Raw genomic sequence first — 18,593 nt, 5'->3', positions numbered from 1 at the left:
TACAATTTTATTAAATGATTTATTTTAAAAAATTAAAATATCAAATTAAACCCTCAGTTGAAACTGAACAATTTTAGCTCTGATTCGGAGAGAGACTCGTAACTAAACTCTCTAGAATAAGGTTTGAATCTAGTTTACTGTATAAACCAGACCATGTCTATAACTACCTGTATAGACTTAACAAATTTAATTTGTAAATAAAAATTAAAAAATTATTATTTAGTCTTTAAAAAAATTCATTAACTATTTTTTAATTTTATATTAAAATATTTTATATATTTTAAAAGTCTATTATTAATTTTTCTGTTAATTTTAATTGGTAGATGACGATCGCTGGATTTTTTTTTCGTCACAAGACCGAACTCACAATGACGGCTCTCTTTCGAGGGCCTCTAAGTCTCCTGAATAGACCGATTCAGTCCGTTCGGCCCTAATATTAAGATCTCTCTTGAATCTCACTCCCAATCTCTCCTTCTAGTCCAGTCAAGAGAGGAAGAGATGACTAGCCTATTCGCCTAGTGGGTCCATTCGCAAACGTGTCAAGGAGAATTAAATGGTCGTTCAACGTGGATCAGACATCCGATGTCTTGATATGTATGAATTTGAATAATAGAGACAGATAGTCCAATAAGAGCAAAGTCATTGCACGTCACTGGCAGATAAAGAAGATGAATTCTATCAGAATCTCAGGTCATCGTATATATTAAAATATTTTTAATATAAAAAAATTAATTAATATATTTTTTTATAAAGACGATGAATTAAGAGTTTTTTCAAATTATAAAAAATAAATGAAATAATATTGAATGATTAAAATTATTAAAAAAATTAATTAATAATTTTTTTAAAATTTCGGATATGTTTGATGTAATTTTAAAATTGAAATTATAGTTAGGGATTAAATTGTAATTTTTTTTAGATTCGAGTACATTAAATAGAGGACAAAAGGGAGAAAGAGCAGACACCCAATAACTTGTACGAAGACAAGCAACAGACAAAAACACAAAAAGTTTCTGCCTAGTTCTTTCCCTGTTAGCCCACCTTTTTCTTCCTTTTCACAGGCTTCTCCAGATCCCAGATTCTACCAGTCTCTCAGTTGACGAGAAACAAGGCTTTAGATTCTCCTCTCCACCACCTCCTCTCCTACGTCTTTCGCTGTCTCTCTCTCTCCTTCACGTACGTGGGATTTGCATAGATTTTACAGCAAGATAACATAACAGAAACAAGTATTTTCTAACTTGCTCACTCTGTTATTAGCAATTCGACCTTTCTATTTGGTTGCTAAGAAAGTTGAGGGAAAAAAAAATGTTTCCAGTTCTGCTTTTAAACCCTTCTTCTGGTTATTACGTTCTTTCGTTTTGCATTAGTGGGAATTGCTTTAATTGTTTTCCTTTTCTTGTTTTTTCCTAGCAACCAAACAGAGAGTATGAAGGTCCATTTTGAATAATTCAAACTTATTTCCCCTTGAAAACCTTCGAATCCATGCTTCACTGACTCGTTTTTCTTGTATTCAACGGTCTTATCAGTTTCAAATCTTGTGAAGTTATCTTAGCTGCCATGCAAAATTTTCATCTTCTTTCTCATTCATACTGACTTACAACTTCAGATTTTCTGTAATTCATTATTGATTTTTTCCAAGTCATTGCAGTATCAGACGGACTGGTATTTCTTTTCTTTCCTTTCTTGGCAGAAAACTTCTGCTTATATTTTCTTTGTTTCCTTACAATTGATTTTGATTCTCATATTTACATCCATTTAGCACCGAAACAATAATTTGAGTTTGGTTTTTCTTTGGGGTACTTGTTTTGCAGGGAAGTATTTGGAAGAAGAAGAAGAAGAAGAGAAAATGAAGAAGTCTGCTTCAGAACAGAGTTTTTACATAGAGAGTGATGAGGAAGATGAAGAGAAGGTGCTTAACAGAGATGGACAAGGTGAAGACTATGGGTATCAATCTGATTCCGATGATTCTGTAGCTGATAATCAGCAACAGAACAAAACTGGTTCTTACAACACTTCTTGGCCTCAGAGTTACAGGTCTCTCTTTCTCTTTCTCTCTCCCTTTGTCTTCTTGTGCTCTGTTTTGTTCTCTGTTATTTTATGTCTCAATTAATTTTGTGTTTTTCTTTATCCTCCCATTTCAAGTTCAATCTTTCCTTCTATCAAAAGCTGTTGCAAGTTTGAGTTATAGTCAAAGAAAGCTATACCAAAAATCTATTCAATGAAAAAAATTAGGGGATTTTGGAATCATACAGAAAGAAATATGATATTTTGTTCAATTTAGTGCTTAATAATACAATTTTTTTTGAGACCTAAAACAGGGAAATGATTTTTATTACTGTGTTTGGTTGTGTAATAATAAAGCTTATGATTTGATATTTCCTTGTTGACAAGCACAAAATAAAGAAACCAATTTGGTAGGGCCAGAACATGCATAGCTCATAGCACCATAAAAGGCTTAAGGAAAATTACAAGGGCAATTTTCTTGACCTTTTGAATCACTTGAAGTTTGAAAATGATTGATTTAGAAGATGCTAAGTTTTATTTTCTGAGATGAGCTTTACCATTATTAGCTTAATTAATGGAGTGCTTAATCATCATTGTTCATTGATTTTGTAGGCAGTCCATTGATCTTTATAGTAGTGTGCCATCTCCAAGTATTATTCTGGGAACTCCTACACTGTCAAGATTTAGCAGTTCATTTTTATCTTCTTCCCTAACAAGAAGACACACACCCGAATCACTACCTTCTGTGGCAAAACCTTTAATATCAAAGGCAGCAGAAGATGAGCAGTTGCCAACACAAAGGCGCAGTTCTCATTCACTACTTCCTTCAGTTCTCTCGAGAAGATCTTCGATTAAAAAGGATGAGAAACCAACTAAGACTTCACATGAATTCGCCACTTCTCGCCAAAGCTCGTTTGGACAGGCTGTGCTTAATGGTAAGTTTGAGAAAACTGAAACATTGATCACTGAGATTGATCATTTTTCGTTACTTCACATGAATTCGGTATTTGGACTTAGTGGTCTAAGTGGATTATGAGAAGTTATTTCTGGTAACGTTTGATTAACCACTACCTGAACAGTTATTCACCGCTAAACAGCTAACAACTACTACAATAGCTACTATTGCGGAATAGGTACAAAAATTTCACCACAAAACCTGTTCTACCTGAAATCACAAAAGATTTGTGATTGTCCTTAGCAGCAATCCAACATGTGCTCAATGTGACACTTGCTGCTTTAGGATTAGTACAACTTCTAATCCTAATCCTTTGTAAGCCTTTCAACTGTAGGGACCACATATACCAATCACGTAGAATATGATAAAATATCCTTTTCCTAAGAACATCATTCTCTTGCTGCAAAATTTAGCATTGGCCGTCCGCTACAGCATCTTGATTCATCAGCAAAAGTGACATATTTTTCTGCAAGTCAATTTAAGTAATATTTTTTTTTTGCAAATTGAAAAACACGTTCTTTTATATTGTAATAATAAAATACAGGTCATCTGAGTTGGTGTTTGTCTTATGCTCATTGTTATTTTACCTTAATGGATATTCATGAGCTTTGATCTGATTTTGCATACTTCCAATTTCACATGCTACACATGAAAATGACAAACTAAACAACAAAAATGTTTGTCTGATTGTTCTTGTACTTTCTGCCACTATAAGTAAAAAATTTATGTTACCTCAGATTTTCATTTTCACTAATTACAAGTCATCTTTTCGTGCCAGATATTTGCTGACTGTAAATAATCAACTTAAATCACATTCACCTCATTATTCTTTGAAATGGGATGATTGTGTTCTATAATGCAGGCTTGAATGTTCTATGTGGAGTTGGGATTTTGTCCACTCCTTATGCTGCTAAAGAAGGAGGATGGCTTGGGCTCTCTATATTGCTCATATTTGCAGTGCTTTCCTTTTACACTGGGATGCTTTTGCGTTACTGTTTGGATAGTGAACCTGGGATTGAAACTTACCCTGACATTGGCCAAGCTGCATTTGGCACTGTTGGTCGGACTGCCATCTCTGTAAGTCTAGTTCTTACTTCTAACATTTTGTTACTTGTCTACAAATTTGACTAGCCACTAATATTTCTTCGTCTTTTTTCCTTTTTTTTTTTGCAGATAATCTTATACGTAGAATTATATGTAAGTACATATCTGACCCACATTTTTTGTGCTTTAACCAACCAAGCATAGTTGTCTACAGAAGATATATATTTTGGATCTTGCTTGACTGAGCCATCCACTTTTGTCTGCGACAAAAGGCAAAGCCCAGAGGCCTTTGTTCTCATGATGCCTACCTCACTTCCAATGATTCAGTATGCTCTAGACATTTTGAGAATATTCATTAGGACTTAGTTCGATCTGATTTAAATCTTCTTCGTGTGCAGGCTTGTTGTGTTGAACATATAATTCTTGAGAGCGATAACTTATCCTCTTTATTTCCGAATGCACATTTAAGTTTGGGTGGATTAGAGCTAAATTCACACCACGTCTTTGCTCTTCTGACCACCCTTGCTGTTCTCCCAACCGTCTGGCTTCGAGACCTTAGTGTGCTTAGCTATATCTCTGGTGAGTGTTCTTAACTTTAAGCTATCTTTTGTATTTGAAACATTTATGTTTAAATTATACATTTGGATGTCACAAGTTTGTGTGCACTTCCTTCCACTACATAGGGAAATGCACCCATTTCTGACACTCAGTATCCCAGTCCAAGTAACATGGCAATTTCTGAAACTGGCATCTGGGAATTTCTTTGAAACTGAAGCAGCATATCCAGAAGCATTATCACCTTGTTTTTAAGAATTTCTTGCTTCCTGCATTTTTCTTGCAGCTGGTGGAGTTATTGCATCAGTTGTGGTGGTCATCTGCTTATTCTGGGTTGGCTTGGTTGATCATGTTGGGATCCACAGTAAAGGAACTGTACTGAACCTTGGGACTCTTCCTGTCGCCATCGGTCTCTATGGTTATTGTTACTCAGGACATGCTGTTTTCCCAAATATCTACACCTCAATGGCACAACCTAACAAATTCCCTATGGCTCTCTTGACATGGTAACTTAATATGCTCAACAACTCCATCTTGCTTGCCCCAAGAAACTCAAAAGTTTGACTTTTCTAATGGACTCTAGCTTGATTATGTTATTCCTTCAGCTTCGGTATCTGTACTGTCATGTATGCTGGAGTTGCTGTTATGGGGTACACAATGTTTGGAGAATCAACACAATCTCAGTTCACTCTTAACATGCCACAAGATCTACTAGCCTCAAAGATTGCCGTGTGGACTACGGTTGGCTTCCTTTTTCTGAATCTCAGCTGTTTTCTATTTCATTTTCCTGCTCAATGTGCACTGATTCATTTATCATTTTGCAGGTAGTGAACCCATTTACCAAATATGCATTAACCATGTCTCCAGTGGCAATGAGTCTTGAGGAATTGATACCATCAACCCATTTGAAGTCTCACATTTATGCCATCTGCATCAGGACAGCACTGGTCATCTCCACTTTGATCGTCGGTCTCTTGATTCCCTTTTTCGGTTAGTCTCACTGGATTTGGTTCTTACTTTTCATTGGTTTTCTTCATTTTTTTAGCATAAGAAGACTAGACTTTCAATCTTGTATTCCATTTAATTGTAATTGTTTCATATCAGGACTGGTGATGTCTTTGATTGGATCTTTGTTGACAATGCTAGTAGTAAGTTTTCTCATGGTGTCCAGTTACAAAATAAAACAAAAAATATTAGAGGACTTTATCTGTATCATACTAACAATTAATTTCTTTGGCAGACCTTGATACTTCCTTGTGCTTGTTTCCTCAGCATCTTAAGGGGTAAAGTAACAAGATTTCAGGTACTTATCTGTAATTTTGACAAGATTAACTTATTAATAAAGGAAAAAGAAGGAATAGCAATTTAAAACGTGACAACGTCTGCATGTTTATTAATGCTTAATCTCATTGTTGCATTTCCATATTTTCCTTTTGCAGGCTATACTTTGTGTAATGATCATTGTAATAGGGGTGATATCATCAGTCTTTGGAACCTACTCAGCCCTCTCCAAAATTATTGAGAATTTGAGAAGCTGATTTTAAAAAAAAAAAAAAAAAAAATTGTCATGTCTTAATAATCAGACCACGTTCTTATGTTTTCCATTTCCAAATTCTTTGGAGACATTGCATCCTCAGTTCCCAATTTTCTGCAATTTTTTTATGTCTATTGACACTACTTAAATAAATTTGAGGATTGAATCTATGATCACTAAATCCAAAGGGTTTCAATGATCTCTCGCAATTACAGAATCTTTAGTATATTTCTTTGATCTTGCAATATATCTTCCAATCAGAAACTTACATGTGGATAAATTGTTGCAGAAAATATATAATTAATACTTTAAAGATGTGCTAACCTAATCAATGTTAGTTTTATTATTTTAGCATAAATTTTAATTTCTAATGGTACATTTGGCATTAAGTTTCATAATTAGAATAATACTTTTAAGAAAAACTATCATTTTAAATGTTATTTAAAAAATTTTAAAAATAGTTTGAAAACCTTTTTCTTTTCTTGTACTGTTATTATTATTATTATGGGTAAAACATTTTAAATAACAGAGAGAAAAGCTCTTGTGAAAAATATCTCAGATATTAAAATTATTTTTTGCCAGACATGTCAAACTATTTATAAGAAAAAATAACACAAGTGTCCTTAAAAGAGAATAAGTTAAACTATCAGATCTTAAAGCATAATTACAAAATAACACTTAAAATAATACAACTCAGTTAATTATGCATATTCTTCTACAGCCCTCCCCTTCAAGTTGAAGCTGGGAGAGAAATCAGAGATAACTTGAAACAAAAATATTGGTGTTGTGTAGCTGACAAGGGTTTGGTGAAAAGATCAGCCAGCTGGTCTTGACTGGAGATATGTGCAATGGATAGAAAACCTTTATGAAGTTGCTCTTAAACAATATGGCAGTCAATGTCGATGTGTTTAATCCTCTCATAAAAAATAAAATTTACTGCAATTTAGAGAGCTGCTTTATTGTCACAGTAAAGCTGGACTAGAAAAACAAGTGGAACCTTTAAATCTTGCAAAATATATGAAATCCAAAGTAATTCACAAACAATAGCAGCCATGGCTCTACACTCAATTTCAGCAAAGGACTTAGATAATGTTGGCTATTTTTTGATTTTTCAGGAGACCAATGAGGAATCAAGAAAGATGCCAAACTCTGTAAGAGAGTTTCTGGAGAAATAACAGGATGTCTAATCTAACTTACAATATGTTGTAATTTGAAAATTACACTAGACAGGAAAATAAAGACCAACAGTGGTTTTCAAGTATATCAAAACATGCATAGCTACCTTCCAATGAGACTTTTTTGGAGTAGATATAAACTGACTAAGATGTTAGACAACATAACTTATGTTAGGTCCTATTGAGATTAACATATAAGAGTCTGCCAATCAATCTTCGAAAGACATCTAGCTCAGGTAATGGGTCACCAAGATCAAGTGATAAATGCAATCATCTAAGTAGAGGAAAATATGTTGGTTTACAATGCAATATACCAACACCATTCAACAAATCTGTAATCAATTTAGATTGACTAAGAACAGTAGCCTGATCAGATTTGGCCACCTCAAGCCCAAGAAAGTATTTAAGATGCCCCAAGTCATTGATGGTGGATTTATCATGTAAAGAAGTTTTAACATGAGAGATATCATTAACTGATATAAGAGTCTGCCAATCAATCTTCGATAGACATCTAGCTCAGGTAATGGGTCAACAAGATCAAGTGATAAATGCAATCCTCTAAGTAGAGGAAAAAATGTTGGTTTACAATGCAATATACCAACTTTATTGAATAAATCTGTAATAAATTTAGATTGACTAAGAACAATAGCCTGATCAGATTTGGCCACCTCAAGCCCAAGAAAGTATTTGAGATGCCCCAAGTCATTAATGGTGGATTTATTATGTAAAGAAGTTTTAACATGAGAGATGTCATTAATTGAAGTACTAGTAATGATGACATCATTTATGTAAATCAAGAGAGCCATGAAAGAATCTGTACAAGTTTTGACAAATAAACAATGATCATAGGAGGATTGTGAAAATTCCAAAGATATGAGAAAACTAGTAAACTCTATATTCTATTGTTTTAAGACTTGTTTCAAACCATAAAGGGATTTTTTAGGCAAGCAAACTTGCCCAAGAAGGGCCTTATGATAACCTTGAGGGGGTAACAGGTAAACCTCCTCATTTAAATAACCATGAAGGAAAGCATTATTAATATCAAGTTGAAAAATAAGCCACTGTTTTGTAGTAGCTAAGGCAATAAGAATTCTAACAGTGGTAAGGTGAAATCCTGTCTTTATATTCCAAACCCTCAATTTGATTATAACCTTTGGCAACTAAACGTATCTTAAATCTTTCAACTTTACCATTGGATTTGTATTTTACTTTATAAATCCATTTACTCCTAATGGCCTTTTTTCCCTTAGGTAAATCAGTAATCACCTAAGTATCATTCTTTTCTAGAGCTAGCAGCTCTTGCTGCATAGCTGCAATCCACTATGCATCAAGTGATACTTGTGCATAAGTGGATGGCTTAAGAATAGTTGCTACATTATAGACAAAAAATTGATGATGTGAATTAAAACGTATATTTGAGGTGGACTGTGATGTAGTAAAAGCAAAACTAATAAAGTCCTGCAACCAAGCGGACTTATTTCTAACTTTAGTGGATCTCTTGACCTGTACAATAGAAGGTGGTTGTGATGTGTGAGAAGGTGAGGTGGAATGGGTACTTTGGTTTCTTGCTATAATAGGATTAGAAATTTCAGTGAACCTATCATTCATGTCAGGCTTAGAAACAAAAATAGGAAGTACAGTAGAATATTATGAGATTTTAGTGTTTGCATAAGCAAATATGTCTTCACAGAAAAGAAAAGGACATCCATGCTAATTAGGATGGTACCAATTTGTAAATCATATAGTTTATATGCTTTATGTGCCCCTGCATATCCTATCTTGAGTCAAATTTGTCCTTATGGGGACCAACTTTAATTACAAAGCATAAGCAACCAAATTTTCTTCAGCGAGTGTAATAAGATTTTCTTTTAAATAACCTTTCATAAGAACTTTTCCAATTAAAACCGGCTATAGGCATCTTTAACATGATCATCCATATTACAATAATTATAGTATCCCTTATTGGGATTATATTTCTTTTATTTGCCTCTCTGTGATTGTCCCTGTGTCTAATTAAATAGCACCAAGATTTCAATATATTTTGGATTTCTTTTACTCATTACCTCTTTTTGAGACTCATGTTTAAGGGCCACAGAATATGCCCTGTTTATTGAAGGCAAATGACCAAGAACTAAGATTTAATCTCTCACAAAATTAAAATTCTCATTCAGTCCTTTCAAGAACTGCATAAGTGTATTCTTATTGTTCATATCATCAATGATCTTGGATGCTCCACTCAATGGCCTTGGATGATCCCATATGAAGAGAGAGAAAAGCTCTCATGAAAAATACCTCTGATATTAAAAATTACTTCTGTACAAGAAATGTCGAACTATTTATACTAAGCGCACCTCGTGTGCAAGTCACAGTTCAAAAGAAAAAAAAACACAGAGTCCTTAAAAGAGAACAAGCTAAACTATTGAATATAATAAAACATAATTATAAAATAGCACTTAAAAATAATGCAACTCAGTTAATTATATATATTTTTAATTGATATATTTTAAAAAATAATTCTTTCAATAGCAGTTTTAACAATCCCACCAAGCAGTGGCAATAAGCTTTTTCTAAAATTTGTATTTGGTGGACTGGGTGGTGGCACTTGTTTCCCCCTTTAGAGGGTATTCTCCATTGTGTTCAGGGAATTAGAAGGGGGGTTTTATGTAATACAATCTAATTAGAAAAATTACACTGCTTTATATGGCATGAAACCTTGAAAAGCGCAACTCATGCTAGCCTCTATTTTGATTTACTAGCTAGTGGCCGATAAGGATACTATGGAATCCTATTAGCTTTTCACTTTAGGTTCAATGGTTTAATATGTATCCAAATAGTATTTTATGCTATTATACTATTATTAAACAAAAATAAAGTCAACTATAAATTTTTTAGTGAAAATAAATGAAATTATAAGATATTTTTTATATTTTTTAATAAATAATTATATTTTTTTATGAAATTAATATTTCTAGCCGTATTTAAAAATTATCGTTATTTTTTAATTATATAATACTATGAGATATTATTTTAATATAAATTTAACCACAAATTTTAAAATAAGAATGAGATACTCTAAAAATTTCTTTATACTCTTCTCTTAAAATAATATTTAATATTGAAATTTAATCAAAATACTAATATTTCGAATTTAGGATGGATTATGAAAGTTAATTTTTATAATATATTACTAACTGCTATAAGAATAACGACTAAAATAATTAATAATAATTAATAATTAGAGGTGAGAGTATTCTGATCAGTCGAATCAATTTAAAAGTTCAATTTAATTTTATATTTTTTTAATTTGTTTTTAATTTTTAAAAAATTGATTATTTTTATTCAGTTCGATTTAATTTTAATAATAAATTTTTTATAGAATTAAATTGAATTAATTAGTTAATAATAATATGTTATTTTAATAATATATGGAGATGATATCTTAAACAAGATTAAAATACTAAATTAAATTTTAAAATATTAAATTAAGCGTAAAAATTAAAAATTTTATTAAAAAATTAAATCAATTGATTTGAATAGAATCATTTCAATTCAAATAGACGTTTTTTAATTCAATTAACTTTTATAAATTTTAAAATTTTATTTTATTCAATTTAATTTAATTTAATTTTAAATCGTCGTTAATATCTATTTGCTCATGTCAGGAGGGTTTGTGAAGGTGGTACGATGGATTTAGCATTGAATGTTACTCTCACTCTAATTTTTAGTTGGATAATTTGTAAGAAATAAATAATTATTTTTTCCTTCTTTTATTTATTTTTTTTATGGACACTTTATTTGTTTAGTTATTATTATTTCCTTTATTTAAGCTGCTAACTAATTTGATTTTTTCTTCGTGGTTTGATAATGATATAATTATTGATTTTTTAGATATCTCAATAATTATATACAAAATTAAAATATTGAGATATAAATATAAATTTATAAAAAAATTTAAGTTATTTTATTTAATATATTAAAAAATTGAAATATAAATATAAATTTATAAAAAAATTTAAATTATTTTATCTAACGAATTAAAAAATATAATTAATTAAAAAAAATCATATGAAATGTCCAATCACAGTCTTGATCAAAATTTATTTTAACTATAATTAAAATTATGATAAATTAAAGATTTATTTTAGTAGTCTAAAATTAAAAATTTAATATATAGATGTTAATACATGAAAACGGTAAAAATAAAATAATTAATAATCAGTATTATATTTTATATTATAAAAAAAATGTATGATTAAATATATATTTGAATATTTATATCTTAATATTTTGTACGTATTAAATTCTATAATTTTAATTAGATACTTTAATTTTAATTATGATTTAATAAAAATCTAAATTTAAAAAATATTATTTTCAAATATTTAAATTTTATAAAATATTATTTTTAAATTTTTAAAAACTTACTATTAAATACAATATTAAAATTATGAATTAATTAAATTGTAATTAAAAATAATATTTTTTTAAAATTTAAATATTTATTAAGTCATTAAAATTCAGCTGTTCAAGTATATATTTAGCAAAAAAAAATATAATGGGGAGAAAATAAGATCAGCGACGGAAGAAAATAACTTGAAAAATGGGTTATGCTTTTTGCCCTTTCCATTATAGAAATGGAGCTCTTCCACGGAGGTAACAAAATCATTTCGTTGAAAATGGAACTTGCTTGCAGATTCCACAGCAAGATCAGCAACCGCAAGACATATCCTCGTACAAGATGAACTCAATGTTTGTATTTGGACGCATAAGGGAGACCAATCAGTTGTGTTGGTCCTAGAAATTTTTGTCAGCTAAATATCTTTTGGACCCACCTCACAGCCATTTTTGGCTGCTTCCTGGGTTTAACGAGCTTCCCTGTTTCTTCACCTCCGTTTCTTTACCCTTCACTTTTCAAGCAAACATGGCCGAAACCATCCGGTTCTCTTTCTCTTTCAAAATTTTACCGTCAAGAACAACCCCATTTAGTTTTCATCTGTCCCGCGACTTTTCACAGTTCAATTTATGTCAAAATCTCTCATCGCCAATCTTCAGAACACTTTCTTTACCTAGAAAATTAGTGGGTTTTCATTTTCCCGGGAATTTTCATGTGTTTGGGGAGAAAATCGAGGTGATTAGTGCTTGGAACGGAGAAGGGTCTTTGCAGGAGCTGGATGACTCGCCTGTTTCTGTTGAGCTGGAACCCATTTGTAGCGAGAGCCAGTTCGATCGGGTCATAGCAGAAGCACAACAACTTGAGGAATCGATTATTGTTGTTTGGTATTTTAGTCTCTTTTCTTCTGGATGGTGATTTTCTTCAGGGTTTTGTTTAAATTGGTGAAATTTTAGTTGTGTTTGGCCTATTTCTGCATCTGTGTTTTCCTCTGTTTGATGAAAATTTGTGGGAAATGGAATGCAGTCATTAGATTTTAGTCCTACAGTCTTGATAGGATGTTTTCTAATTCCTTTTTGGTGTCAATGGGCTATTTGCCAAACTGCAGTCTCTAATCCTTGGTGGATTTTGTATGATTTTGGCAAACGCTGCTAATAATAAACAACCCCCCACCCCAAAACTCTCTATCTCTTTCTCAGCTTAGCAAAGTAATTTGTAATTGTAGGATGGCGAGTTGGTGCAGAAAATGTATATATTTGAAACCGAAATTGGAAAAGTTAGCAGCTGATTACTATCCAAGGTACTCTCCTTCTTTTTTGCTTTTTTATTTTCATTTTTTCATCTCTAGCATCATTAAGAGATATTGGTTAATTGAACATTTGAAAACTTAATGCCAAATTCTTTTAAAGAGTTGAAATTTGTAACTAATTGTATGTTCTACCAAGTATAGATGGGGCTTTTAACTCAGAGGATTCTTAGTTTTTTCCCCTCTTTCATAGACTTGGAATTCCATATACTAGCTTGAAGGCATCAAATGAACTGGTGTTATAGAATTTCTAGTAACATTTGCGCTACAAAAATGGAAGTCTGCCTTAGGAAAATTTGATCCCTTCTGGCATTAGTAGTAGGCAAAACTGGTATGTTGAAAGTGTTTATCATAGGCGTCCTTGTGTTTTGGTATCTTTATACATGATGCATTTCTTTATCAGTTGTCCTCTTGCCTCCTTGCTTCATCTTCTATATTCGCTTTTGGGGCCTCATTTCATTTCCATTTTATCATTCCTGAATTCTTTACTTGTTCAATGACCACTAGAATGGCTCTCTCTCTCTCTCTCTCTCTCTCTCTCTCTCTCTCTCTCTCTCTCACGCGCACACACACACATGTACATACATGCAGATAAGCTTCTGCTTTTGTAATTACATAAAAGAAGCAATGTTAAGTGTTAACGGAATAAATAAGAGAAATAAAAATAAGTATCAGCCAGCTATTGATGGATTTCAACACTTGATGTTGGGCTAGTTTCTTTGGAATTATAATGCCTTTCTTTTCATTCAATTATGTCTTGCAGATTGCGATTCTATTGTGCTGACGTCAATAATGTTCCCCATAAGCTCGTTGCTTATGCAGGAATCACTGTAAGTTCACAGTTCCATATAACTTATGTTTTGTGCAATTATCTTGCCGTCTAATACTGTCAAAACCTCTAATATTTGGTTATAGCTTAATAGTTGAAAAGGCAATCTTTTGAGAGGGACAGAAGAGCGAATTATTCCTTCTTGGAGCCTACTTAATTGCATAGAACTCCAACTTCTTGCTGAATAATCTAGTATTGTTCGGGGTACACTCTTCTCTATTCCTAGTTGCAGATTCCATTGTTGGAGTAATTGCTAGTGCAAAAACTCTCATCTAAGGTTACAGTTTAAATATGTAAGTTGCATTTGCAAATTTTCCAACTCCGCACCTATCAGTGATTCTAACTTTAGTAAGGTCATGCATAGCTAATTGCAAGCATGGAGAAAGGAAGGGGGCCGATATAAATGACAGCCAGAGGGAAAAAGGTCAAGCATATTGAACACGGAGGAAGGAAGATAAGGGATAAGGTAGTAAAGAAGGATTTGAACGGCAGTAGAACTTTGTAAAGAAGAAGCTCTAAACAAGGATCCATGTGACCAACTCCAATTAGAGAGGGAATTTGGGGTTAAGATTAATTTGGCTAACTTGAACATGTTAGATAAAGACATCCACTGGTGAAACCAAAGAATTCATAAATCTACTCAATGTATTCATAGTTACTAACAAGGGTACTTGAATGAATATATGTATATATCCTGATATTCACAAGCACTATTGTGTTGGTTTGGATGAATTGTTGTTTGAAATTCATATGCTCTGCTAAAATCCTAATTTTTGGTTGTTAAATAAACATACTGCTAAGTTAGGTTTTGAAAAGAATTTTAGATGAATCGTCAGTAGAATATTACATGTAGGATTACTGGCAAACAATATGGAACATACAACTCGATTGCGTTTTGGTTCTAGTACATAAAATGGGTAGCTTATTCAAGTCATGATCTCACATCTCTCTCTCTCTCTCTCTCTCACTCTCTCTCTCTTTTCCAAGCACACGCACTTTTAAATGCCCTTTTTGATGCATGAGGTTTCTTGGTATGTCTTGCTTAATCAATGCCGCCTTACAGAAATTTTTCTTTCTTGAAGTTAATGGCCTATTGGCCTCTGGTTCTCCATAAAGCATAATTCACTAGGTATATATTTAATAAGACTAGCTAATTTCTATTGAAATATGTTGGATTCCATGTATGTTGATGGTTGGTCACTGTAACCTTTCCAATATCAGCTCATTACTGGTTTAATATAATCTCTCCAGTCTTTGTAGCTTGTATGAACCATTGAACAAACATGAAGGATTTATAACTTCAATCTTGTTAAAAGATACTTTACTATAAATTCTTAACCCTTTCCTCTTTTATCTTTTTTGGTTATATTGTCTTTACTGATATGGGAGTCATATATAATACTTCTTGCTTGAGTAATGCATATCTCACCGTTTCTGATTAACACTCAATTATCTCTTTTCATGTATTTGAATGTGGGCTACAAAACTTCTGCAGAAAATGCCTACTATACAGGTAATTCTCATCTCCATTGGATGGGTTAAAGATACTGTTTTTGGGCTTATAAATGAACCAACAACTGAAAATAGTCTATGCAAGCTCAAAACTCTTGCTGCCATATTAGAGATTAAACCATCCCATGTTAAACTTTAGTTACAGAATTTATTAAAGAGTAGGATATTTAATCAAGCAGCTGGTTTGATCGGCTTGTTTATTATTATAGACAAATCCCTAACTGGGCTATTAGACCTCTGTTTCTGTCTCCCATTTATCTAAAATAATTTGGAGGAAAAATACTAATACAATTCCTGGGTTACTTGCAGCTATGGAAGGATAGCAAGAAACAGGCAGAGGTGATCGGCGGCCACAAAGCACATATAGTCATTAATGAAGTTCGTGAAATGATTGAAAATGAGTCTACCTTGTGAATTATCCAATCCTATCTCAACTTCCTTTTTTTTTCATCGAAAAATTAAACCTGCAAAAATTTTCAGCATAGAGAATAAATATCACTCCTATTTTGCCATCCATCTCCTTTCTTCATGTAACCTCACATGCAGAATTATACAGTGAAAAACATTTATTTTTGGCTGCCTGTTTATGGTTTCCATCCCTTTTCCTTGTTAAGTCACTAACAGCTTGTTGGATGAGCTTATTGCTGCAAGGAAACTAACGATTGAACAAGTGTTCTTTTGATCTTTGTCTTTGCAAGTTCAAGTTCTAACTTTTGTCCAAATAGAATCTTGAGCTTTTTTGGATTGATTTATTTAGTTCTTGATGGGTTATTGTAAATTTTCAAGCTACATCCCAAATGTTATTTAACTTTTCATGTTCTAGGTCAAATAACAAGCTGATAACAAATAAAAGCAATTGCAGAAGCTAAACCAATTGAGAAAAAATCCAAAAGTAAAGGCGTATAGATCTTATTCTTTGCTTGGAATGTGCTTCATTAATAACTTTGTCTTGCTCTTCCTTCAAAGTACTTAACTCCTTCCCAACATTGTTTATCTCATCAAGAATTGTTCCATCGTATTCAGATTTCTTAGCTCAATATTCTCAATCTGCAATACTTTCTTTTGCTTAACAAGTTCAATTATAATTTCCCTTGCCCATTCTGGCGCATCGCAATTTATCCATTCAAAGAACCTACAACCCCTTTTCTGTATATTCTGCAAGTCATAATAAACCATCGATTACAAAACCACAATACTAACACAGAAAACTTATCAATCTTCTAAAATACAATTACATATTAAACATATACCTAGTACAAAATCTTCTCCCTGAATTCGATTCTTGCTAAGATGTCCAAATCCTAGCATGAATACTGCAAAAAACACATCATTAGGGTAAATTCTCTTTCATAAAACTTCTTCTTGAGTTGCCTCTGAAATAGCTTGTTGAACGACTAGTTGAAGAGTATGAAGCTATTTTCCTCGAGCCACAAGACAACATAGAGTTTTGAGAGATTTAGAGAGAGAATAATGAGTTTTGAGTGTGTTGAAAGGAACAACATATAAATATCTATCTATCATGTGCCCTTCACTTGGTTTTTTAATCCTCCTTTGGTCTATAATTATTCAAATTCGACCTTATTTACTATTTATAATTATTCAAATTCGACCTTATTTACTATTTATTTCATATGTCATAAGTTTAAATGAACTAAAATAATTGATATAAGTTGGCCTTGAGTATTCACATAGGTTTAAAAGGGTTTTGATTTTTATTAATTAAACTAATCGTTTGTCTGTAAATTAATCGTTTGTCCGCATAGTATGTGGATATTAAAAATATTTTATATATAATTTATTTTCATAAAATAAATAAAATAATTAGAGAATTAAAAATCCAACTAATATGCATAATTTTTAATTTTAAAATAAAAATTTTAAAATTTTAAAATATTAATTAAATATAAAATCATGCATCAACATATTTAACTGTATAAAAAAAATTAAAAATTTTAGTATTTATTATCATATATTATTAATATTGATTTCATTTTGAAGTTATATTTTTAGAAAAATTAAAATTTACTAAACTTTAATTATGAATAGCAGTGATAGTGATAGCATTGGTGGCGGCAGTGGAGTAAACTTCATTTGAATAAAAGAATTTCAACATTTGAATAACTCTCAATCAATTTTTATTGATGAGAATTGAGTTAACTAGGAAGTATTATATAACTACGCATTTCATACTAAATATAAAAAAAATAATAAAAGAAAATTTTAAAATATAAAACTATTTCACTTTTTATTAGATTTTAATTATTTATTTTTTATAATTTATTTAAATTAAATAAAATTTTAGTTTGATAATATTTTATATAATTAGTTTTATTAATTTTTATACTTTATCATAATTAATAATTTTTATAATAATTTTAATTAATTATATATATTTATTCTATATAATTATTTATATGAATAATAAAAATATATAACATTTATTAATTAAATTATATTAAATATGATTAAAAAATTATCAAATCAATAAACTAACATTATTATTATTTTTGTAATTTATTTATTATTAAAAATAAAAATAAAAATAAAACATAGTATTCCACTTGATACAAATATACAAGTTTAAAAATATCACATGACATAATTATATAAATCTAAATATGCTACTGGTCAATCTTTTCATAACCTATTTTAAAATACAGCTTTAAATATATATATATATATATATATAAAATTAGATTTAAGTGTAAAAATCTTATCACAGTCAATTGCAACTGATTCAATTGTAAATGTTGGAATTTATATAATTAGATTCAAGGAGTAGAATCAGTTGTTCTTGACCCTCTCATTGGAAGAGATGAACAGATTAGGAGAGTTGTAAGAATCTTATCACAGAGGATCAAGAACAACTAGTTCTAATTATTGAGCCTGGAGTCAATTAAGCCTATTCTGGTAGACGATTTGGCTCAAAAGATTGTGTGAGAAGATGTACCAAGTGACCTCGCTGATGTGAGACTTATTGCATTAGATATGGGTGCTTTAGAGGGCACAAATTATAGAGGAGAATTTGAGGAGCGGCTGAAGGTTGTCTTCAAAGGTCCCAGTAACCTTGCCCAATACAGACAGCCAAAGCAATTTCATGGTTTTGACAAAATCACCAATTTTAAAATTTATCCTTACAATCTATCTAATTTTTTTTGTTAAACCTCATCCAACAAGCACTCAAGAATCAACACTCAACCATCAGCACAACACTTGTGTTCATAGGATTATTACATACTAATCAATATGTAAAAAAAAGATAATATAAATGAATAATTACTTTCATACT

At 31.3% G+C, this 18,593-nt stretch overlaps 2 protein-coding genes across 8 annotated transcripts; both read left to right on the top strand.

Annotated features, from left to right (window-relative positions):
- The first annotated feature begins 964 nt into the window (after positions 1 to 964).
- On the top strand, positions 965 to 6,099 carry LOC110623898 (amino acid transporter AVT1C). Of its 3 annotated transcripts, none has more exons than XM_021768921.2 (12): positions 965 to 1,176; positions 1,812 to 2,034; positions 2,617 to 2,939; positions 3,822 to 4,036; positions 4,133 to 4,156; positions 4,402 to 4,582; positions 4,845 to 5,064; positions 5,164 to 5,299; positions 5,383 to 5,548; positions 5,663 to 5,706; positions 5,799 to 5,861; positions 5,998 to 6,099. In XM_021768921.2, the coding sequence occupies exons 2-12, from the start codon at positions 1,847 to 1,849 to the stop codon at positions 6,094 to 6,096; spliced, it is 1,659 nt and encodes a 552-aa protein (XP_021624613.1). In that variant the 5' UTR covers positions 965 to 1,176; positions 1,812 to 1,846; the 3' UTR covers positions 6,097 to 6,099. The 3 variants fall into 3 exon arrangements, with proteins under 3 accessions (XP_021624613.1, XP_021624612.1, XP_021624611.1); XM_021768920.2 differs by having other exon boundaries at positions 965 to 1,226; XM_021768919.2 differs by having other exon boundaries at positions 965 to 1,662.
- A 5,749-nt stretch (positions 6,100 to 11,848) lies between these two features.
- Positions 11,849 to 16,093, top strand: LOC110625327 (thioredoxin-like 3-2, chloroplastic). Of its 5 annotated transcripts, XR_006352393.1 has the most exons (6): positions 11,850 to 12,544; positions 12,883 to 12,957; positions 13,727 to 13,793; positions 13,879 to 13,996; positions 15,288 to 15,305; positions 15,614 to 15,733. XR_006352393.1 is itself a non-coding variant. In XM_021770944.2 (5 exons), exons 1-5 carry the CDS (start codon positions 12,189 to 12,191, stop codon positions 15,716 to 15,718), a joined length of 621 nt encoding a protein of 206 aa, XP_021626636.1. In that variant the 5' UTR covers positions 11,852 to 12,188; the 3' UTR covers positions 15,719 to 16,093. The 5 variants fall into 5 exon arrangements, 3 of the variants coding, with proteins under 3 accessions (XP_021626637.1, XP_021626638.1, XP_021626636.1); XR_002489568.2 differs by lacking the exons at positions 15,288 to 15,305; positions 15,614 to 15,733 and adding an exon at positions 14,157 to 14,492 and having other exon boundaries at positions 13,879 to 14,085; XM_021770944.2 differs by lacking the exon at positions 13,879 to 13,996 and having other exon boundaries at positions 11,852 to 12,544; positions 15,614 to 16,093.
- Positions 16,094 to 18,593: the final 2,500 nt, after the last annotated feature.

Source organism: Manihot esculenta, chromosome 10 (assembly GCF_001659605.2).
Source record: "Manihot esculenta cultivar AM560-2 chromosome 10, M.esculenta_v8, whole genome shotgun sequence".
Taxonomy (NCBI): Eukaryota; Viridiplantae; Streptophyta; class Magnoliopsida; order Malpighiales; family Euphorbiaceae; genus Manihot; species Manihot esculenta.
This window is presented reverse-complemented; position numbering and strand designations above follow the sequence as displayed.